Genomic DNA, 23982 nt, shown 5'->3' on the forward strand with positions numbered 1-23982 from the left:
GCGACCGGGAGTGGACTCTGGAGCTCGCTCTTAGCACTTTGAAGACTCAGGCAATTGAGTTTTCGCACCATGTGCGCGATCTGGAGGTGACAGATGCGATAGGCCGACTATGGAAGTTGGCTCATTTTTTCTTGGATGCCGGGAGTGTGGATGCCTCAGGGATTCGTCATTTGGTCGTTCGCATAGTGGCAGACTTAGCACGCGACCCTGGATATGTATGTATACACGAGGTTGCTCTGTCTGAGCGGGAGGCAGTCGCCATGGGACACAGCCACTGGCGCCTGATCCGTGATTCTTGCAGTACACCGGGTGGGCAGATTCGTAGCCGCTCGGATGGGGACTACTCTCCATCCAAGCCGCTTGCGAAGGCCCGCCGTACAGCTGAGACAGCATCCACCTCCGTAGGTCATCCATGAGGATCATCTCATGGAATGTACAGGGCCTTCGCGGAGCACATTTTATACGCTATCGTGGTTGCTTGAGGCAGGAGCTTCAGGGATGCCTGGTTGGTGGCAGCATTGATATTTTGATGATGCAGGAGCACCACTTGGGTGAGAGCAGGATCCGGAGACATGGTTCGGTGACGCTGGTAGATGAGACACCTTTTGGTCTGCAGGGTTTGGTCCTTTGGGTGAACAGGGAGGAGTATGCATGGTCATTGCAGATGTATGGCGGCAAGCCATTGTGGATCGAGGGATCATTGTGCCTGGTAGAGCACAGTATGTCATTCTGAGGATGCATGATGAGTTATTGGGCGTGCTCAACGTCTATGCGCCCAACCATGCTAGTGCCAGAGCAGAGTTCTGGACCCAGGTTACAGATGCATTGCCAGAGGCCGCACATTGGTGTGTCGGGGGAGACTTCAACATGCTTGAGGACCCGGCCGATAGGGTGGGAGGCAGTCATGTTACAGTGCACGGCACGGAGCTTGCAGCTTGGGAGCGATTTTGCATGTCACTGAGAATCACTGATGCATGGCAGCATGGGACCTTCTCCCGCTCTCAGGACAGTCTTAGTTTCTCTCGGTCAGATCGCCGGCAAGGAGGGACTAATCTATCATGGATTGATCGCTTTTATGTGGGTGACTGGTTAGGGGAGCGAGGGGGCTCCGTTGGCATTCTCGCTGGCACCTCATTTTCAGACCATGCGCCAGTTATTTTGACACTTGAGGAGAGGACACGGGAGCCCAGCTTGCAGTTGAGGATCCCAGAGAGGGTACTTAGCCTCGCTGAGGACATTGAGAGGATCTGGCATGATAGTCAGTGCTCTGACCAGGATGCAGCAGGCCAGTGTGCCTAGGGACTCATCGAGCTTAGCTCTTTTCTGCACGCTGCAGCTTTGACACGACTGGGAGAGATTCGCGAGCGGGAGCATCGGCTGAGACGCAGCCTTGCTTCGCTTCAGCGCCTTCAGGAGTAGCAGCCTCCATGTGAGTGGGTGGCGTCCCAGCTGAGCCAGGCATGCCAGGAGGTTAGAGGCAGAGGAGCAGAGACATGAGTTTTACTATCGTCGCCAGGCCTCTCAGTGGACGCAGCTTGGTGATAGAGTGACTGGGGAGTTTTTTGAGATTACTGGACCCCGCCATGCTCAAGCAAGAGTCCGTCAAGTTGGGAGGCCGGACGGATCGGTAGCTACTGAGCCCGGGGAGATTAGAGCCATTGCCACTGGGTTCTATAGAGACTTGCTTTCAGCGGAGCCAGCCACTAAGGCTCGGGATGCTTGCAAACAGACTGTGTGGGCCCATGTGCAGAGGAGGGTCACAGATCGTATGCGTACAGTTCTGGGTGAGCCTCTTTCAGAGGTTGAGCTTGCTGAGGCCTTGAGGGTCCTGCCGCACCATAGTTGCCCAGGGGAGGACGGACTGACGCCTGCCTTTTTTATGCGCTATTGGGACCTTTTGGGGCCAGGCCTCCGCAGGGGCTTTCAGTATGTTTTGGACACTGGGGTGATGCCACAGAGCTTTTCAAAGGAGATGATCTTTCTTATCCCCAAGGGGGAGGGAGTATCAGATGATATTCGGCATTGGAGACCTATTCAATACTGTCTAAAAGGTCTTAGCAAAGGCCTTGAGTTTGAGGATCCAGCCCTTCCTAGGGGAGTTGATTCATGCTACCCATACAGGATTCGTCAAGGAGCGTAGTATCCTTGACAACATTTTCACCTTCTGGGAAGCGACGGCCCGAGCTAGATTTCTTGGTCATGACTTGTGCGTGATGCTTCTTGATTTTGAGAAGGCATACAATAGAGTCGATTGGGGTTTCTTAGAGGGCACTATACTTCGCCTGGGCTTTGAGCCAGGTTGGATTAGAGGGGTGGCGGCTCTGTATTCCACAGCTCGTAGCCAGGTGTTGATTGCAGGAGGACGGGGGCCGAGTTTTGAGCTGACCAGATTAGTCCGTCTGGGGTGTCCTCTCGCCCCGTTTCTTTTTCTCTTCTTTGCGGAGGCTATGAGCATGTATTTGACGACAGAGGAGGTTGGTTTGAGAGGACTCCAGCTCCTAGTCCGGGGGGAGAACTTGCTCGATGCTAAGTTTGCTGCTGACGACACGGGCTTATTTTTGCATGGCCAGGAGGCCAATCTTCTTCGGGCAGAGCAGTCGCTCCAGGTTTTTAGTGCAGCTTCGGGAGCATTGATCAATTGGCGCAAGACAGTGGCCTTTTGGATCAGTAGCGCTCCCACTCCGACATGGAGCCCGGACCTCGGTTTTAGATAGATTCCTCCTGGCACAGCAGTGCGATATTTGGGATGCCAGATTGGACTAGATTTGTCACCTGAGCAGCGGATTGCCCCGCTTCTTCTGAGCATTCGGAAGAAGCTTTTGTATTGGAGTACACCTCGACTATGGGAGGGTGGTGGTGGCAAATCAGGTGCTTTTAGCGACCATGTGGTACATTACGTCTTGCTGGATCTTCTTGAGCTCTTGCATCAGCCAGGTACAGAGGCTGATCAGGAACTTTCTTTGGTCTGGGCGAGACGGTCAGCCAGCCCGGGCAAAGGTTGCATGGGCAGTTATTACACTTCCGCTGGCTCAGGGAGGCTTGGGCATTATAGATCCAGTCAATCAGAGTAGAGCCTTATTGGGGAAGCTTATTGTTCGGAGGCTGCTTCCAGGCGCTGAGCCTTGGAAAGAGCTTCTCTTGCAGCGGCTGCAGGCTCGGGCTCCCCCCGCAGGGGGCACTTGGGCACCAGAGATTCGATGGATCTTCATAGAGATGAGGAGGACAGGCCTCAGTAGAGGATGGGAGGACAGATTTGCTTTGAGCATCCTGAGAGCTTGGGAGCTGTTGAGACCGGGGCTTTCTCAGAGACCTCCTTCTTGTGTTGAGGAGCGGGCCAGACAGCCGCTCATCTGGAGCCCAGCGGTTCGCACAGAGCAGGGTCATATGCTGGGTTCTCGGCCTCGTCTAGCCTGGGGACCTTTGGCGGCAGGCCCAGCACGTAGCTTTGGAGACTGGCAGGCCTTCTGCAGTCTCCCAGAGGAGATCCACGTGGAGAGGCTGAGTCACTTCAGAGGGGGGTTGATTATGAGGAATGACATTCAGGAGGCACTCACAGAGGAGTGGTTCACGCCTATCGAGCTAGTGGCCCCACGGTGGATGGGAGCCTTTACACAGTTGGAGATCCTGATTGCTGTCAAAGCTTGCACTGAGGATGGCAGATGCCTCTACTATGAGATTCAAGATGAGGGCAGACTTCAGAGAGTGGAGGTGGAGTCGCCTTTGGTTGCAGAGTGCACCTTTCAGAGGATACGGGTAGTGGCCGCCGCTTCTCGGAAGTGGCATATTGACCCAGACCTTGCAGATGTGCTCCCGGATTGGCGCATATGGGCATATGCAGTGCGCCCCTTGGCCCGGTTCCAGTGGGACCCTGGTGAGTACGAGTGGCATGATCCTTATGCATCCCTTGAGGCCACCGAGATTACCTTTTTTCAGTATATTGTTCGGTTGGGGCGGCATATTTTGACGGTGAGGAGGATGGTCTCTCCAGCTGCAGAGCGGGGCACTGGCGGCTTCTACAGGGACTCTCACAGGAGTTCCTAGAGGATTTTTGGGCCTGGCTCTCGCCTAGTCGACAGGCCCGCAGGATCTCGACTTTCCAAGCTAAAAGAAAGATGTTCAGGGTTTTGGCTGAAAAACAGATTTACAGCAGATTCCAGAGTTGTACAAGCATTGTATGGACATCGTACAGGATGTACGGACATGTATGGACTGTGCAGTGTGCAGGCAGATCCGTATCAGGGTGCAAAATTAAAAATATGACCATTCAGCTTTCAAGTTCAAATTCCGGACGACTATTTTCTAGCGATTTTCAGCGTTTTTGGGCAATCTTCAAGCTTTCTCTGCTTTCCGAACTCAGTCAGGATCGTGGACAGATTATGGGACTGTTTCTCTTCCCATGTTTGCGTTTGGGTGGTGATATTAAGATGGATATTATGTTGGGCATCATGAAGTTGTAGATCGTGGATTCCATAGTCTAAATGAATCCATGGATATACAGATATCTTTTTTGGCATGTTATTGTGTTCTCAATAACTTGGTGCTAGACACATGAAGCACCCCCAAGCTTGTAACAGTAGCCTTGGAAACTTTTACCACCACCATCCTGTTGACCTTGAGCAGCTATGGGCACTTGTTGATCTCCTTGCTAAGTGTTGTAAAAGCGAACAATCAGAAGGCTGGCAACCCCTTGACGCTGCTCAGCCTTTCCTACAGGCCTACAACCAGGAAAAAACTCTTCTTTGCTGGTCGACCTTGGATCTAGCCTCTGGGTGCTTGCCATGTGTCAAAGGGTCTGCCGGCTAGCTGTACAAACTTCCCATATGCTGTCTACTGCTTCCCTGTGCTCCAAAATGCATACGCCTTGGTAATCTTGCTGCCTAGGACTTGGATCTTCAACTTAGCACTTTTTTGTGGATTCTAGACCTAATCTTAACTATGCCTGCTGCCCAGGTCTTCGCCTAATAAGGTACCTAGCTACTCAATGAAGAACTTCCACCACAGCTAGTGGGGCTTTCAAGTATTTGAGACCAATCTTTGCAGAGTAGCTAAGACCCCTTTGCATCAACCCTAGAGCCTTGTAGCTAAGGTTCAAGAAACACATCCAGTCAAAATATGAGAGGAGTTGCATCAAGGCCACTTCCAAAAAAAAGGATAAAATATTACCTTATAGGAATCAACTCACAAAGCTTTAAGCAATGAATCATCACACAACTTCCCCACTAGTGTCGCCATTGCCTCATGTCTGCCACACAAATCCACAGGTAAAGATTGTTTAAAGCATAACCAAAGCTAATGTTTCTCCAAGCAAGCAATAACTAAGCTCTCTGCATGCGTACCCAAATATTTGTACGGACAAAAAAGGGTGGTTTCCCGAAGGTTAATATAAAGGAAACTTGTTACCCTTGACAATCATGGGAGCCTCACCACCAACCACATCATGCAACATGTAAATTGTACACTATGCTATGTACATACATACATAAGTACATATATACATGCACGGAGTATATAAATATAAATGCATGCATGCATGCATACGTACGTACGTATGTATGCATGTATGTGCATTTTTCTTCAAGTGTAAATACTCTGAAAAGCCCTTGTTGAGCCAGCAAGGTGAAAAATCCAATGATATCCTTCAAAGCATGTTAAAAAAATTGTGCTGATACCTAATTTATGTTCTTAATTTTAGCATCAGTATTTTAGCTTTAGCATTAATATAACTCAGTAAATGTTCTTGTCTGTGTACTACATATGGTAAACCTTTGCTATAAGCGCCATTTTTGCCGTTAGAAGCAATACACTCTGTGTGTACGAGCGCTGAAAGCTTACCCTTTGTAGCTTCTGGTCAGGTGCTGCTGTAGCAAGCCCGAAAGCATGCTGCCGAACATATACTTACATAAATCTCAATATATATTATAACGAAAAAAATAAGGGCAGTTTTTGGCACGGGTGTCACGCCAAAAGGTCGGCTAAATTATTTAGCTCAATAAAATTATCCTTCATCAAGATTAATTCAAAAGAAGGTGGCGCTTGTTGCATCAATTGCAGCTCTAATCAAGCTTAATAAACATCAATGCATCACTTTCTCTCATTCATTTGGTCAAAGTTCTTTATGATATTAAGCATGCATTTGACCTTGAGTTGATCTTGAGTTTGCATAATTGGTTTTGAGGGATTGGCTATAGCATTTGGGGATTGTGTTTGAAGTTGTATATTAGAAGACATCCATTTGGAGCTCACCCTTGCAAACCTCACCATAGGCATTAAAATATTGTTGTTATGGCTCACCCCAGCCCCCTCCGAAACACATCCAACAAGAAGATTACTTGGTGAACCACACAACTGTCGTGAGGATCTTTCCATTGGCCGAGCTTGTAACCCTTGAGATCTCCAAGCTCCACAACTCCTTGAGAAGCAATTCCACTACGCCTCCCATGAGCGTTGTCACACCACCGCGTTGCACTATGTGTACTCGTCCCTCCTCTCACCTCACTTCACTCACACACACTCACTAGCATGGATTAAAGAGACATTAGCAAGAGGATTAGCAAGAGCAAGACTCTATTGCACAATGAGAGAGTTCTCTGTATTATGAGAGATATTTACTTATATACATGGCCATAAGTGTTCACACTGACTTACACTATGGCCAGCCAGGCACTTTAGGCTCATAAGAGGCCTAATGCTATTACAATAACTACTCTCATAATATATCCATGAAGTAAATCACTTGGGACTTCATCCTAACTTACTACCACATGCTCTTGAAGCGGGAATCACCATAAGTATTCCATCGGACCATTACGGGAGCCCGTCCAAGTTGTAGATTTGGACACCATTGCCTCATATCTTGAATGTATGACCTTTTGGTCTTTCTACCTTGACTCCTTGATATAAGATAATAGTAGTAGCTCTTGTTAACCCTAGGAATGGGTTAACATTCCCCCCCTTCCTGATGTCGATCGCATCCTCGTGATCACGTTGAAGACCTTTGTGTGGGGAGGATTGACGAGTTTTGTTGATAGCTTTTGATATTGAGTGACACTCAATTGTCTTTGTTTCTCCAGAAGGAATAAGAAAGGCTAGTTAGTAAATGAAAAGGTTAATGATTAGTGGAAATTCCTAACGGGTGGGGATGGTGGGATTTCTTGCGAGTGATTACATTTTTATATTTTTGCGAGTGATTACATTTTTTGCCAGTGATTACATTTTTATATTTTTGTGAGCATGTTGTTATGTGGGTTTTATTATTTACTCACTTTGTTTTGGCAATCATAAGCAGAGTTACATGTGATTTGTGTTAGTATCAATCTAAGAGATGTTAATGATAGGGGAGAAGAGAAGGAATGATCCGGAGAAACGTAGACAAAATCATTAGAACGAGATTGTGATTCTCAGTTCCTCATCTGATTCATTGAAGCGACATTCATTATTTGAATAAATTGGCCTTCAATAATGTCCCTTCCTGTGGGCAGGATTCTTGTCAAATGTTGTTGAGTAGGACCTGTTCTTGTATGCTTCTTCCCTTGTGCTTTTTATGATTTTATGTATAATTAATTTTCTATGATGCTCTTCTACCCATTTCGAAGTGTGTTCTTTTGCATTCTTTTTATTGTTTCACGTGCTTTGGTTTGCAAGCATTCAAGCACATTCAAGCACATTCAAGGTACCGTGGACAATTGCTTGTTTTGCACACTCAAGATGTTAAGAGGTATATTCTACGAGACAAGTTGCAGTGAAGCAACTCGCCTTGGGCAATCTTGGAATATGTGATCGATACCACATCGTTCGCATATGGATTACAAAGTGTCAGTGATGGTGGGCATGAAAGTATTCCAAACTGGCAGGCCTTCTGCAGTCTCCCAGAGGAGATCCACGTGGAGAGGCTGAGTCACTTCAGAGGGGGGTTGATTATGAGGAATGACATTCAGGAGGCACTCCACAGAGGAGTGGTTCACGCCTATCGAGCTAGTGGCCCCACGGTGGATGGGAGCCTTTACACAGTTGGAGATCCTGATTGCTGTCAAAGCTTGCACTGAGGATGGCAGATGCCTCTACTATGAGATTCAAGATGAGGGCAGACTTCAGAGAGTGGAGGTGGAGTCGCCTTTGGTTGCAGAGTGCACCTTTCAGAGGATACGGGTAGTGGCCGCCGCTTCTCGGAAGTGGCATATTGACCCAGACCTTGCAGATGTGCTCCCGGATTGGCGCATATGGGCATATGCAGTGCGCCCCTTGGCCCGGTTCCAGTGGGACCCTGGTGAGTACGAGTGGCATGATCCTTATGCATCCCTTGAGGCCACCGAGATTACCTTTTTTCAGTATACTGTTCGGTTGGGGCGGCATATTTTGACGGTGAGGAGGATGGTCTCTCCAGCTGCAGAGCGGGGCACTGGCGGCTTCTACAGGGACTCTCACAGGAGTTCCTAGAGGATTTTTGGGCCTGGCTCTGGCCTAGTCGACAGGCCCGCAGGATCTCGACTTTCCAAGCTAAAAGAAAGATGTTCAGGGTTTTGGCTGAAAAACAGATTTACAGCAGATTCCAGAGTTGTACAAGCATTGTATGGACATCGTACAGGATGTACGGACATGTATGGACTGTGCAGTGTGCAGGCAGATCCGTATCAGGGTGCAAAATTAAAAATATGACCATTCAGCTTTCAAGTTCAAATTCCGGACGACTATTTTCTAGCGATTTTCAGCGTTTTTGGGCAATCTTCAAGCTTTCTCTGCTTTCCGAACTCAGTCAGGATCGTGGACAGATTATGGGACTGTTTCTCTTCCCATGTTTGCGTTTGGGTGGAGCTATTAAGATAAATATTATGTTGGGCATCATGAAGTTGTAGATCGTGGATTCCATAGTCTAAATGAATCCATGGATATACAGATATCTTTTTTGGCATGTTATTGTGTTCTCAATAACTTGGTGCTAGACACATGAAGCACCCCCAAGCTTGTAACAGTAGCCTTGGAAACTTTTACCACCACCATCCTGTTGACCTTGAGCAGCTATGGGCACTTGTTGATCTCCTTGCTAAGTGTTGTAAAAGCGAACAATCAGAAGGCTGGCAACCCCTTGACGCTGCTCAGCCTTTCCTACAGGCCTACAACCAGGAAAAAACTCTTCTTTGCTGGTCGACCTTGGATCTAGCCTCTGGGTGCTTGCCATGTGTCAAAGGGTCTGCCGGCTAGCTGTACAAACTTCCCATATGCTGTCTACTGCTTCCCTGTGCTCCAAAATGCATACGCCTTGGTAATCTTGCTGCCTAGGACTTGGATCTTCAACTTAGCACTTTTTTGTGGATTCTAGACCTAATCTTAACTATGCCTGCTGCCCAGGTCTTCGCCTAATAAGGTACCTAGCTACTCAATGAAGAACTTCCACCACAGCTAGTGGGGCTTTCAAGTATTTGAGACCAATCTTTGCAGAGTAGCTAAGACCCCTTTGCATCAACCCTAGAGCCTTGTAGCTAAGGTTCAAGAAACACATCCAGTCAAAATATGAGAGGAGTTGCATCAAGGCCACTTCCAAAAAAAAGGATAAAATATTACCTTATAGGAATCAACTCACAAAGCTTTAAGCAATGAATCATCACACAACTTCCCCACTAGTGTCGCCATTGCCTCATGTCTGCCACACAAATCCACAGGTAAAGATTGTTTAAAGCATAACCAAAGCTAATGTTTCTCCAAGCAAGCAATAACTAAGCTCTCTGCATGCGTACCCAAATATTTGTACGGACAAAAAAGGGTGGTTTCCCGAAGGTTAATATAAAGGAAACTTGTTACCCTTGACAATCATGGGAGCCTCACCACCAACCACATCATGCAACATGTAAATTGTACACTATGCTATGTACATACATACATAAGTACATATATACATGCACGGAGTATATAAATATAAATGCATGCATGCATGCATACGTACGTACGTATGTATGCATGTATGTGCATTTTTCTTCAAGTGTAAATACTCTGAAAAGCCCTTGTTGAGCCAGCAAGGTGAAAAATCCAATGATATCCTTCAAAGCATGTTAAAAAAATTGTGCTGATACCTAATTTATGTTCTTAATTTTAGCATCAGTATTTTAGCTTTAGCATTAATATAACTCAGTAAATGTTCTTGTCTGTGTACTACATATGGTAAACCTTTGCTATAAGCGCCATTTTTGCCGTTAGAAGCAATACACTCTGTGTGTACGAGCGCTGAAAGCTTACCCTTTGTAGCTTCTGGTCAGGTGCTGCTGTAGCAAGCCCGAAAGCATGCTGCCGAACATATACTTACATAAATCTCAATATATATTATAACGAAAAAAATAAGGGCAGTTTTTGGCACGGGTGTCACGCCAAAAGGTCGGCTAAATTATTTAGCTCAATAAAATTATCCTTCATCAAGATTAATTCAAAAGAAGGTGGCGCTTGTTGCATCAATAAGATTAATTCAAAAGAAGGTGGCGCTTGTTGCATCAATTGCAGCTCTAATCAAGCTTAATAAACATCAATGCATCACTTTCTCTCATTCATTTGGTCAAAGTTCTTTATGATATTAAGCATGCATTTGACCTTGAGTTGATCTTGAGTTTGCATAATTGGTTTTGAGGGATTGGCTATAGCATTTGGGGATTGTGTTTGAAGTTGTATATTAGAAGACATCCATTTGGAGCTCACCCTTGCAAACCTCACCATAGGCATTAAAATATTGTTGTTATAGCTCACCCCAGCCCCCTCCGAAACACATCCACCAACAAGAAGATTACTTGGTGAACCACACAACTGTCATGAGGATCTTTCCATTGGCCGAGCTTGTAACCCTTGAGGTCTCCAAGCTCCACAACTCCTTGAGAAGCAATTCCACCACGCCTCCCATGAGCATTGTCACACCACCGCGTTGCACACTGTGTACTCGTCCCTCCTCTCACCTCACTTCACTCACACACACTCACTAGCATGGATTAGAGAGACATTAGCAAGAGGATTAGCAAGAGCAAGACTCTATTGTACAATGAGAGAGTTCTCTGTATTATGAGAGATATTTACTTATATACATGGCCATAAGTGTTCACACTCACTTAAACTATGGCCAGCCAGGCACTTTAGGCTCATAAGAGGCCTAATGCTATTACAATAACTACTCTCATAATATATCCATGAAGTAAATCACTTGGGACTTCATCCTAACTTACTACCACATGCTCTTGAAGCGGGAATCACCATAAGTATTCCATCAGACCATTACGGGAGCTCGTCCAAGTTGTAGATTTGGACACCATTGCCTCATATCTTGAATGTATGACCTTTTGGTCTTTCTACCTTGACTCCTTGATATAAGATAATAGTAGTAGCTCTTGTTAACCCTAGGAATGGGTTAACATTCCCCCCCTTCCTGATGTAGATTGCATCCTCGTGATCACGTTGAAGATCTTTGTGTGGGGAGGATTGACAAGTTTTATTGATGGCTTTTGATATTGAGTGATACTCAATTGTCTTTGTTTCTCCAGAAGGAATAAGAAAGGCTAGTTAGTAAAGGAAAAGGTTAATGATTAGTGGAAATTCCTAACGGGTGGGGGTGGTGGGATTTCTTGCGAGTGATTACATTTTTATATTTTTGCGAGTGATTATATTTTTTGCGAGTGATTACATTTTTATATTTTTGTGAGCATGTTGTTATGTGGGTTTTATTATTTACTCACTTTGTTTTGGCAATCATAAGCAGAGTTACATGTGATTTGTGCTAGTATCAATCTAAGAGATGTTAATGATAGGGAAGAAGAGAAGGAATGATCCAGAGAAACGTAGACAAAATCATTAGAACGAGATTGTGATTCTTAGTTCCTCATCTGATTCATTGAAGCGACATTCATCATTTGAATAAATTGGCCTTCAATAATGTCCCTTCCTGGCAGGATTCTTGTCAAATGTTGTTGAGTAGGACCTGTTCTTGCATGCTTCTTCCCTTGTGCTTTTTATGATTTTTAGTATAATTAAGTGCTCTATGAAGCAGATATACATGAAGTACATGTATTGGCTACTGAAGATCATTGGGAGTTTCTTGTAATATTCTACCATTTTCAGGCAAGTCATATGTGCGACTCTCTTGTGTTTTGTCGTTTTCTTCTTCTTTTTTGCTACCACCTTGTGAGCAATAGGTTCTTGTGGCTACTCTCCTTTTTAAGAGAATAGGTTCTTATGTCTACCGCATAGCTTCTTCACTCATGCTTCTCATCCAGAGAGGTGAAAAGAGCATTGTGAGTTTATCTTTGATGCGCTCATAAGTCTCCATTGGAGACATGGGAATTAATTCTTCAATTTGTGGTTCAAGTGTTGTCGAGGCGGTAGGTATAGCTTCTGGTTGGTTGCCATTGTGGTTGTCTAAACACACAAGCTCTTGTGTAGGTGTATATGCACAAGAGGGGTTGAGTGGCTTGCTTAGTGTTGCGAGCCTCCATTCTTGTCGAAGTTTAGGTGAAGTTGTTGGGGTTGAAGGTGTTGGTGAAGTGTTTTGGGGGATTGCGTTGGTGAGGATAGAGGTGAAGGCATAGATGCATTATCCGAGTTAGTTTTAGTGATACAAATGGGAGGTCTTTGTGTAGAGGGGCTTTCGAGGAATAGATTTTTAGCTTTTTACATTCAGCATCATAGAATTCCATTAGGGTTGGATCCTCTTCCTTGCAGTATGGTATTGTCAACTTTGTGTCGATGACCATCATGATGACCCTATCGTCGCTAGCAAAGCACAGTGGTGCTTGGGTAGCAATAGTCCATTTATCCCCCAAGATCAAATATGCTAGAATTCCATTAGGGTTGGATCCTCTTCCTTGCAGTATGGTATTGTCAACTTTGTGTCGATGACCATTATGATGACCCTATCGCTAGCAAAGCACTGTGGTGCTTGGGTAGCAATAGTCCATTTATCCCCAAAGATCAAATCTGCTTCCAACACATACTTAACCACAAAAAACTTACACATAAGGGGTTTAGATTCTATATACATTGTTTGTTATAAGTACCCCAAACACGGCATATCTAAGTCTTGAGTGAATGGCATGTCTAAGTCTTGAGTGAATGGAATTCTTTTAGGAGGATGAGCTGTGAGTGTTGGTTGAACTAACAAATCCAATGACTCGAGGGTCATGAGATTGTGCTCTTGTTGTGGATAAAGTTGTGCTTGGATTGTGGTGATTTTCTTGGAAAGTTCCAATCCAGCCATAATTTCACTTTTCCACTGATTGTTTAGCTAAAGCAACCTGGAACTTCAATGTGCACCTCTTGCAAGACCATTGTCTTTAGGGATGATTGTATGTTGTCCTAAATGACACCCAATTGTCTATTTTCATGATGTTATGACTAGCTCGAGGACTAATCAATGCGCGTTTGGGCTTAACATCATCGCCCAGAGGAAAATCTAACCATACTGTGATAGAATCTTTAAGAGGAACCATGGATGTTTCAATTTTTCTTTCAAATTTAGATCTTATTTTAGTTTCATATTCCCATTCACTTTTATCCTCTTCTTGGCTCTCAGCTTTTTCAACAGTGTCCAATGTGTATAGTGGCACACTTGGTCCTTTGACCACTTTAACTGAGATCTATTTGGAAACTTGTGAATCCTTACAGTCCTCTTCTATGTAGCTCTTGATATCTTGGTATAACTCATGTTTAGCTTTTAAAGATGCAAAGACGAAAGCTATGCTAGCCCACCACGAGAGAAGAGCACTCCTCCAAATGAGGATTGGAGAGATTGCTTTAATTTTGTAAGGGATTAATCTAATTCCTCACGTGCTTTTTCAACCGCATCATTCATGCAATCTTCCACTGATGACCCTTTTTGGCTTGATGGGTTCATTTCTATAGAGAGTATGTCTTCCTCTTGAAAAGGGAAGCGATACTCCTCATGTTGTTGTAATCTGGTTGCTTTTTTTTGTTTGACATTATGAGGTTCAATTACAACCGGTGATCCTGTATGACACTCAACAATGCTTAGCATGCTCTCATAAGCTTGCTTTTTGCATTCTGCGTATGTCATGTGATCATGATTTTCAATTGGGTGGGTTATAGTTTCTTGATTGTATTGGAAAGTGCACTGAGTGATGAGTCAGAACCTGTTTCATCCTCACTAAGTGATGTACTAGAACTTGTTTCATTTTTTTGTTCTTTGTCTTACCTGTTTGTTTTATGGTTTGAGTGGTAGCCTTTGAGGTGGATTCTTCTGCATCATGTGTAGCTTTTAGGGTTAGGTCCTCCATAGGCTCCTTTCCCTTTTACTTTATTTCAACTTTATTTCAACCTTGGTTTCACCAGTTTATTGGCCCTTATTTTTCTTGGGTTTAGAAGGTTTTGCTTTCTCTTTAGGTTTCTGTTTTATAACATGCTCTTCTACCCATTTCGAAGTGTGTTCTTTTGCATTCTTTTTTATTGTTTCACGTGCTTTGGCTTGCAAGCATTTAAGCACATTCAAGGGGTACCGTGGACAATTGCTTGTTTTGCACACTCAAGATGTTAAGAGGTATATTCTACGAGACAAGTTGCAGTGAAGCAACTTACCTTGGGCAATCTTGGAATATGTGATCGATACCACATCGTTCGCATATGGCTTACAAAGTGTCAGTGATGGTGGGCATGAAAGTATTCCAAACTCTACAATCTGCCACTTTGTGCGGTCCACGACAATAGAAGCACTTCAGTGTTCGTTGAATTGTTTCTTGAGCAGTTTCTACCCCTTGTACTGTTTCTGTTTGGGGCATGGGAGATTGAAGTTTTGAGGTAACTATAGGTGAATTAGGACATTGGGGTGTGTCATGACCAAAGGTTTTGCAATATATGCAGTACAGAAAGATAGGCCTATTGTACGCACATTGGGGATTGGGATGGACATAGTGAGGTAACTATAGTTGAATTAGGACATTGGGGTGTGTCGTGACCAAAGGTTTTGCAATATATATAGTACAGAAAGGTATGCCTATTGTACGCACATTGGGGATTGGGATGAACATAGTGATGGCAATGAACACAAGACATTTCGCCCATCACGTTGAGAGGCATTAAGGATGTTTGGTTTTGAGGGATCTCATCCTCTCTTGGAGATGTCGGTTCAAAGCTTTTAAGCAATGCAGTGTAGAATTCAGGGAATGACAATTCCAAGATCAATTTTTCTTTAACCATTGCTTCACTTGGTCTAGATGAGGAACATCTCATATTGTGATCTTCCTCCATCATGTGTCATCTAAACGTATTGCTTCTTTGCAACATTGATCGAATGTTTCCACATTGGATACAATGATCAAGTTGTGTAAATTGTTTTGCTTTATTCCCATCATGAAACATCTTTTCAATTGAGCATCGTTTAAGTTTTTCCATGGCTCACATCATAAGTCCAAGATTTTTATCTAAAGGATAAAATCTCTAATGGTTTCGTTGTGTTTTTGCTCAATTAAATAGAGATCTCTTGCTACACTCCACCAATCACCTTGTCTTGAAAAACTGTGGATAAAGGCTGTTTTCAAGGTCCTGAAGTTCATCTTAATTGTCCGTATCAATGTGATGAACCAGTCTCACTGTCTTTCCCACTAAGCACAGGTTTAACGCATGTACCTTGGTGGGACAGTTTGGGTTTCCAAAGGTTTCACATATCTAATCAAACATTTGTATGAATTGAACAGGATTAGTTATTCTATCGTATTTGCCCATGATTTTGGAAATCTATATGGCCACATTCTTGGATGAGTCACTTAGGCCGTGTGTGGGTGCTAATGTGGTTAGGACCTCATTTAGTCCTTGGGCAGCCCCCCTTCTTATATTAGTCAATATGTCCAAGTTTTGGACATTTAGGGGTTGCAAAGGGTTGGTTCCTAGCATGTCTAAAGGTTTAGAATTTGTGGTAGTGCTAGGCAAGAGACTAAATCCTGTAGGGTGTGACATGGGATGTAAAACCCAATGACATGCTTGGTGTTAGCATGGCAAGTGGTATTGGGAGATGCATTTGGGACATGGATCTCAATGGCTCGAAGATATCAGCCATTGGATTCAGTCTAGGTGTGGGCACACTTAATCCCTCTATCGTTGCTATATCTTAACGTTGCCAATCGCTCCTTAATGAGCAAGCGTAAGTGTTTTTTTTAAGGTTTTCTTATAGCCCGTTATAGCCTCAGGAGGCATGGTGCACCATTATCTACATCAAACAAGTGTCCGTTTGCCTTGATTTGCTTAGGCGCTACGCGCATGTGAATGACCTTAGAGATATTTTTTCAAAAAAAGTGTGTCACTGGTGTCTCGGATAGAGAAGGAGGTCTCAAAACCTTTTTTCCATCACTTTTGTTGGAATTAGGGTTACAGGAAAGCACACAAAGCTTGGAGAAGAAGAAGCAAGAATGCACACAACACACAATGTATTAGATTGTGTTAATGTACAAAAGATAAGTTAGCCCTAGAATGATGGGCTTATATATAAGCCGGGGAAAAAAACCTCCTAAAGAGGAAAAAAGTACCCCGGCGGTCCTAAGTGTGTTCACACACATCACTACCTATATATATGGCAACAAATCCCCCCTGGGGAGTGATGGTGTGAATGAGAGCTGGCACTCATGTATAGGGGAGTGCCATGCCCGAAGTAGACCAGTCCACAAAGGGGAGCAAGCCCAAAGCTTTGCGGAAAGCTTCGAACTTCTCACAAGGAAGCGCCTTTGTGAAAAGATCGGCGAGGTTGTCCTGTGTTGGCACATAGGCCAAGCTGATCTCTCTTGCTGAGAGTCTCTCCCTGACATAGTGATAATGCACCTCAATGTGCTTTGTGCGAGCATGAAAAACTGGGTTTCTCGCAACTGCCAATACGCTCTGACTGTCAGTGAAGATAGAGGTGGCAGACTCCTGCCCAACACCCAAGTCAGCCACCCATAAGCCGTCTAAGCCACACACACTCAACCGTAGGTGTGAAAACTGCCCTGTACTCAGCTTCACAACTAGAAGTGGCCACAGTAGGTTGCTTCTTGCTCAACCAAGACATGCATGAGCTACCAAGATATGCATGAGCTACCAAGCATGAAACAAAAACCACTTGTGGACACTCTTGTGTCATAGCAACCAGCCCAATCTGAGTCCGAAAAAGCATGTAAATCTAGCGGCAACGATCCCCCCTTGGGATAAAACAACCCAAGATGTATGGTGCCACTCAAGTAGCGAAAGATGCGTTTAACTGCCTTCCAATGGTGAGACTCTGGGCTATGCATAAACCTGCTCACCTGTGAGACTGTAAACTGAATGTCCGGCCTCGTAATGCATACATAAATGAGGCAACCAACAGCTGTCTAATAGAGTGTGACATCAAAGTGATCTCCAGCATCATGAAAACTCAACTTCAAACCTGTCTCCATTGGAGTAGCAATACGCTTGCAGTCTTCAAGGCCAAATCTCCACAACAATGTCTCAATATACTTTGTCCGACACAAAGCAATACCTCCATCACACTGTTTAAATTGTATCCCCAAATAATGATGCAAATGCCCCAAATCTGACATCTCAAAAGAGGCATTCAAATCAGCCTTAAAATCAGCAATATGACTCTCATTTGGTCCTGTGAGAGCAGCATGTCATCGACATAGAGAGCAATGATTAGATGTACATCATCCACACGTTTAGCATACAAAGTGCTTTCTGTTGGACTATTCTGAAAACCATGTGCAGTTAAATATATATGTATCTTTTCATACCAAGCTCGTGGAGCTTGCTTTAAACCATATAAAGCCTTTTTCAACCTGCACACTTTGTTTTCCTGCCCTCTTTGAACAAAACCATGAGGCTACGATACATACACCTCCTCATGCAAATCTCCATTCAAGACCGCAGTCTTTATGTCCAACTGATGTACATTCTAACCATTATGAGCTGCCAATGCACAAATGCTATGAATGGTAGTCATACGACAAGTGGGAGCAAAGGTCTCATCAAAATCAATGCCCTTTTCTTGAGCATAACCCTTTGCAACAAGTCTAGCCTTATAGCGATCAACACTGCCATTTGGCTTTCGTTTCAATTTAAAAACCCACTTACATCCAATGGCCTTTTTACCAATAGGCAAATCACACAAAGACCATGTACCATTCTTCATTATAGCATCATATTCACTTTGCATTGCAGCCAACCAATTTTCTGATTTTTGTGCCTCATCAAATGAAAGAGGTTCTTCCTCTTCACATATACTAGACACAGCCAAAGCATAACAATCTGATGCATAAGAGGCATGCTGAAAACCTCAACAACGAGTACGACTAGATATAGGTGTATCAATTTTACTGTCACGCAAGGTTTGCACCAGCCATTTAGGCATACCTCTAGCTTGCTCATTTTTAGCCCTATCCTCATGAATTACATCAATTTTACTGTCACGCAAGGTTTGCACCAGCCATTTAGGCATACCTCTAGCTTGCTCATTTTTAGCCCTATCCTCATGAATTACATCATGTAAATCTGCATCAAAAATAGGCTGATCTATGATGTCATTTGAAATCTGCATAGGCTGAGTATTTGCCTCATTAGGACTTACATTTGAATTCCCACCTGTAAATAGAGGCAACAACGTATCAAACACATCCCGTGAGCTCACACATGTCTCTTTGGTACATGATAACAACGGCTGCACAGCATCTTCCACAAAAACAACATCTCGACTAATCAAGATACGCTTTGACTGCGGATGATACAATCTGTAACCCTTGCTCTCAGCAACTGTAACCAACAAAAATGCATTTGACAGTCTTATAATCCAATTTTCTGCGTTGTTGCACAAACACTAAAGCATAGGCCCACATACATCACTATGTACAAGTTGCAATTTGCGAGTGGCTCGCACAGAACCATCCTTTGAAAACGCAGAACGCTGCATTTTGCCCAAAATACAGCCTTCACAAACATGTTTCAATGGTGCCTCAAGAGGGGGCAATGAAGCAACCATATCAAATTTCTACAAACGCAGCAAACTAGCAAAGTTCAGATGATCAAAATGAGCATGCCATAGTTTTGCATCTGAAACTGCCTTTTCATCAGAAACTGTATTTGCTGAATCTTCCACACACTTGTCATAAGAATTGAGCCTATACAGTCCACGAAACATGGTGCCAGATACAATAATCATATCACCAGAAGTCAAACAATACATCTATCATCCACAAATTTGACTATAAGTCCAAGTCTAGCAAGCGCAGAGAGACAATAGATTCTTCTTTATCCTTGGCACATATAAAGCATCTCAAAGTGTGAAAGCACTGCCATTTGCAGCAGTAAGCATAATTTTACCAATGCCCTTCATCACTGGGTAAGAAGCATTATTGACACATGTGACAGTATTCTCATTAGGGATAGCCTCAAGACAAGTGAACATATCATGATGCAAGGTAATGTGCTTTGTAGCACCACTGTCAAAATACCAAACATCAGAGTCAACAAAAACTGCCAAACATGCATCATGTACAGATGGGTCATACTGGCAATACACGCTAAATGTCCATTCTGTATCTTGCACAACATTTGCAGAATCTGCATTTGTAGAAGCATCCGCTATTGTGACTGCATTTGACTCTTTCTTCTTTGCCTCTTTAGCCTTTAGATTAGGGGAATTCTTAATGACATGATCATTTGCCTTACAATAGTTGCACCTGATCTTTTTCTTGCCTTTATCAAGAGCCTTCTCAGACCTATTGTTGCTACCTATAAAAGGAGAAGAAGTTGCAGACCTACTAATAGGAGAAGAAACAGTGGAAGGGGCTGCCTTACTACTTCTTCTCTGCTGGGTAGCAACAAATGCTTGATCAATTGCACGCTGCCTAGCCCTGTTTGCCTGGAGTGCACTTCTTGCAAGAGCTTGTTGACTAAAGTATCGTACTTGACAACATCAGGTTTGTCCTCAGTAACAAGTCTCCACGTGGAAGCAAAAGTCTGATATGAATCAGGTAAAGCATCAAGAACAGTCTGCACAAGAGAATGATCAGGAATAATCTCACCTGTAGAAATCAACTGTTCCTTGAGATCTTTAATCTCAATAAGAAAAACATTCATGTCATCATCTTCCTGCATAATCTTTGATTCTAGCTCTTTACGCAGGTAAGAGATTTTTGCCTCTTTACAACCTGCATACAAACCAGCTAGAATATCCCAAGCCTGTTTTGCTGTTTTAGCTGAATGAATATGTGGGGTGATGTTACGTTTGACAGAAAGTGCAATCAAGGCATGATCCTGCGCATCTTTACCATCCCAATAACGAGCTTGTTCAGCAGTGGGTAAAACAGCAACAACAGTAGAGCTGCTAGAACCTGCAACATCCTCAACAGATCCTACATCCACCGAACCTGGACGTACATCCATACCCTGCACAATGTTCCACGCTCCTTTTGCAACCAAAACATGCTGCATCATATATGCCTAAAGTGGATAGTTGCTGTCTCCATCCAATTTGTCATCAGCAGAGACAACATGCGAAATACATCATTGCTGTTATTAGCCATGGCCACTGACTGAAACTGATGCAAAAGCTGCCTGGAATGAAGCAAAGACTGAACAGAGAACAACTCGTACTATGTAGCACGGTCCACAATAGAATACGTATGCCTGTTTTGCAAAAAACTGCACTATCAAAATTTTTGAAATTTCTACAAAAAATGACGAAAACACTTGTGCAGAACTTGCAATGTGCAAAAACGGAGCCCGAAACGACCTCAGATGCGATTTCTGAGAACGTTAAGCCCTGCGAGCTCATTTGCAGAGTATAGGGACTTGCAAGCACTCGTGAAAGCTCACCTCAATCGAAGAACGTGAGTAGGAGGGTGCTGGCGGCGTAGCCCTGGGAGTCGATGCCTGCTCTGATACCAATTGTTGGAATTAGGGTTGCAGGAAAACACACAAAGCTTGGAGAAGAAGAAGCAAGAATACACACAACACACAATGTATTAGATTGTGTCAATGTACAAAAGATAAGTTAGCCCTAGAATGATGGGCGTATATACAAGCCAAGAAAAAAACCTCCTAAAGAGAAAAAAATTACCCCGACGGTCCTAAGTGTGTTCACACACATCACTGCCTATATATATGGCAACAACTTTCAAAAAGATTTTCCTTGTTTTGTAGCCCATTTTTAAATGCGTTCCAAAGGGAATTTAGAAAAACTTTATATGAGAGAGTTATAATATTTTTGGAGTACTACAACTTTGTCTCTCTCATGTTTTCATGATTTCATTGTTTAGACACTCAAAAAGTAGTCCGAATATGGTTCATAGTCTTTTTCGGGCTATTTTGGGTGATTTTTAGTGCTTTAAGACCTGTTTTTGCCTCGATTTTTGAGTCAAAATTTGAGGAGGTTGGTCGGAGGCCAAAATGATGGATTTTGCCCTCGGATGCTCGGGACCAATCTTTAAGAGCTCGAAGCCGGCTTTCCGATGAGCACTAGAACGCATTCATTGGACTCACGGTCTAAGAGATATGAGCCTCCAAATAGGGCTGTTTTCCATACTCTCTTTTTTTTTCCCCACAAACCTATTTCATGTCCGTGAAACAAAGGGTTTCATGAACATGAAATGGATCTCATGGAAATTATTATTTTTGTGCAAGGGTATGTTCATGACATGAACTAGCAGGTCGTGTTTTACGTCGTGAAATGGAATTCACGGACTTAATTAAATTTAATTGTTATTTTTTTACCTACAGACTTGTTTCACGTCCGTGAAATAGAGGGTTCAAAAACGTGAAATGGATCTCACGGAATTATTTTTTTGCGCGGGGTCTGTTTCATGACATGAACTAGTAGGTCGCATTTCACGGCGTGAAATGGGCTTCACGGACTTAATTAATTTTTATTTTATTTTTTGCCCACCACGAACCTGTTTCACGTCCGTGAAACACAAGGTTTCACCAAAGTGAAATGGATCTCATGGGATTTTTTTTGCGCAGGGGTCTGTTTCACGACGTGAACTAGCAAGTCGCATTTCACGCCATGAAATGGACTTCATGGACTTAATTAAATTTAATAATTATTATTTTTTTGAATGTGAGGCTGTTTCACGATGTAAAGCAGGTGCGTTTCACGATATGAAATGGAGTTTCACAAAGAAAAAAAAATTGGGAGTCTAGTGGGAAATTCAAGTTTCCTTGTGTGGAGGGAATATTTTTTGAATTTCAAATTGGGGAGATATGGGGATTTTCCCAAAAAGGTAAGTGGGAATAAAAAATTTAACACTTTTATGATACCCCCTTACACCCTTCATAAATGACCCCAAAATGGACAAATTAACAACTCATTGGCATCTTTTCATTCAATGCTTATTAGCCTTAATGAGTTTAAGGGAAAAGGTTCTTAAGAATTAATCGAAGGTTAACCCTTTCATTAATCTTTCTTCCTTTTGAATTAATTAAGAGCTCTAATTAACCACTAATCACTAATTAATTCACACCATTGAGCACATCATTGGATAGGGCATGTAATTGCTAAGCTATGTGTATCAACTAATGTGTGAACTAATTCATAATTAGAGATTAATTAAACTTTTAATTCTAGTCTCTTCTCTTTATGCAAAATTAAGCAAAAGAGAGAAAAATTCTTCCAATTGATGAAGAAATTGATGTAATTAGGTGCTTTAATGCAACTAGATGCTCTCAAAACACTCAAAAACACTAATTTAGACCTCTTACACGATCAATTTTGATCTCAAAAAACACATTTTTAAGTTTTTTACCTCTTGAACTGGATTAATCACCCCTGAATGATAAAAACCAATCAATTATGGAAGATTAGTCAATTTCAAGGATTTTTAAGAATTTTTATAAATTTTTTAAAAGGCTTAAGCTACTCGTAATACTTACTAACACTCTAATGCATACAAATCAAATAAAAAACACACAAATCAAACAAAAAACACACAAATCAAGCAAAAATTAATGATTCTAGCTTTATGTTAACTCTAAAGAGAGCTAAAAAACACTAAAAATTGCATTCTATTGCATTTTTTGATGCAATGGAAGTAAATGAAGCCTAATAAACTCTATGTGCAAGTCCTAGGAACATTAAAAACCAAATTAACCAACAAAAACAATGATTTAAGCTAAAAATTATGCAAAAAAGCATTCTTTACAAAACAAAAAAGAGAGCTATTCTCACAAAATCACGCACAAAACTCCATCCAAACCATATCTTTTTCATGGGAAACCATTAATCAAGATAATGTGCAATGGATATGCGTACATTAGAGAGAAAACAATGGAAAAAGCCAAGGGATGATTCCTAGGCAAAGGAGCCAAAAATGTTATGGCTCACTCCAACCCCCTCTGAAACACATCCAACAAGTAGATTACTTGGTGAACCACAACTGTCGTGAGAATCTTTCCATTGGCCGAGCTTGTAACCCTTGAGGTCTCCAAGCTCCACAACTCCTCGAGAAGCAATTCCACCACGCCTCCCATGAGCGTTGTCACACCACCGCGTTGCACTGTGTACTCGTCCCTCCTCTCACCTCACTTCACTCACACACACTCACTAGAATGGATTAGAGAGAGATTAGCAAGAGGATTAGCAAGAGAAAGACTTTATCACACAATGGGAGAGTTCTTTGTATTATGAGAGATATTCACTTATATACATGACCATAAGTGGCCGACCAGGCACTTTAGGCTTTTAAGAGGCCTAATGCTATTACAATGACTACTCTCATAATATATCCATGAAGTACATCACTTGGAACTCCTAACTTACTACCATATGCTCTTGGAACTTCATAATATATCCATGAAGTATATCACTTGGAACTTCATCCTTACTTACTACCATATGCTCTTGAAGCAAGAATCACCATAAGTATTCCATAGGACCATTACGAGCGCCCATCCAAGTTGTAGATTTGGACACCATTGCTTCATATCTTGAATGTATAACCTTTTGGTGTATCTACTTTGACTCCTTGATATAAGATAATGGTATTAGCTCTTGTTAACCCTAGGAATGGGTTAACA

The 23982-nt window shown here is 43.0% G+C and overlaps 1 protein-coding gene across 4 annotated transcripts in view; it reads right to left on the minus strand.

Annotated features, from left to right (window-relative positions):
• The window catches only part of LOC147625034 (uncharacterized), a 43140-nt gene extending 32804 nt beyond the window's left edge, over positions 1-10336 (minus strand). For 2 of the 4 annotated variants that reach the window (XM_086818268.1, XM_086818269.1), the window contains exons 1-3: positions 10225-10336; positions 9556-9634; positions 5164-5242 (exon numbers count right to left, since the gene is read on the minus strand). In XM_086818268.1, the coding sequence (XP_086674394.1) occupies positions 5164-5204 (41 nt within the window). In that variant the 5' untranslated portion in view covers positions 5205-5242; positions 9556-9634; positions 10225-10336. Of the gene's footprint in view, positions 1-5163; positions 5243-5832; positions 5952-9555; positions 9635-10224 lie in introns of those variants that run through there. The other 2 variants (XM_086818267.1, XM_086818270.1) reach the window with 2 other exon arrangements.
• Between the last annotated feature and the right edge of the window lie 13646 nt (positions 10337-23982).

The sequence above is a fragment of the Cibotium barometz genome, chromosome 24 (genome assembly GCF_041138505.1).
Source record: "Cibotium barometz isolate CiBa-2024 chromosome 24, ASM4113850v1, whole genome shotgun sequence".
Lineage (NCBI taxonomy): Eukaryota > Viridiplantae > Streptophyta > Polypodiopsida > Cyatheales > Cibotiaceae > Cibotium > Cibotium barometz.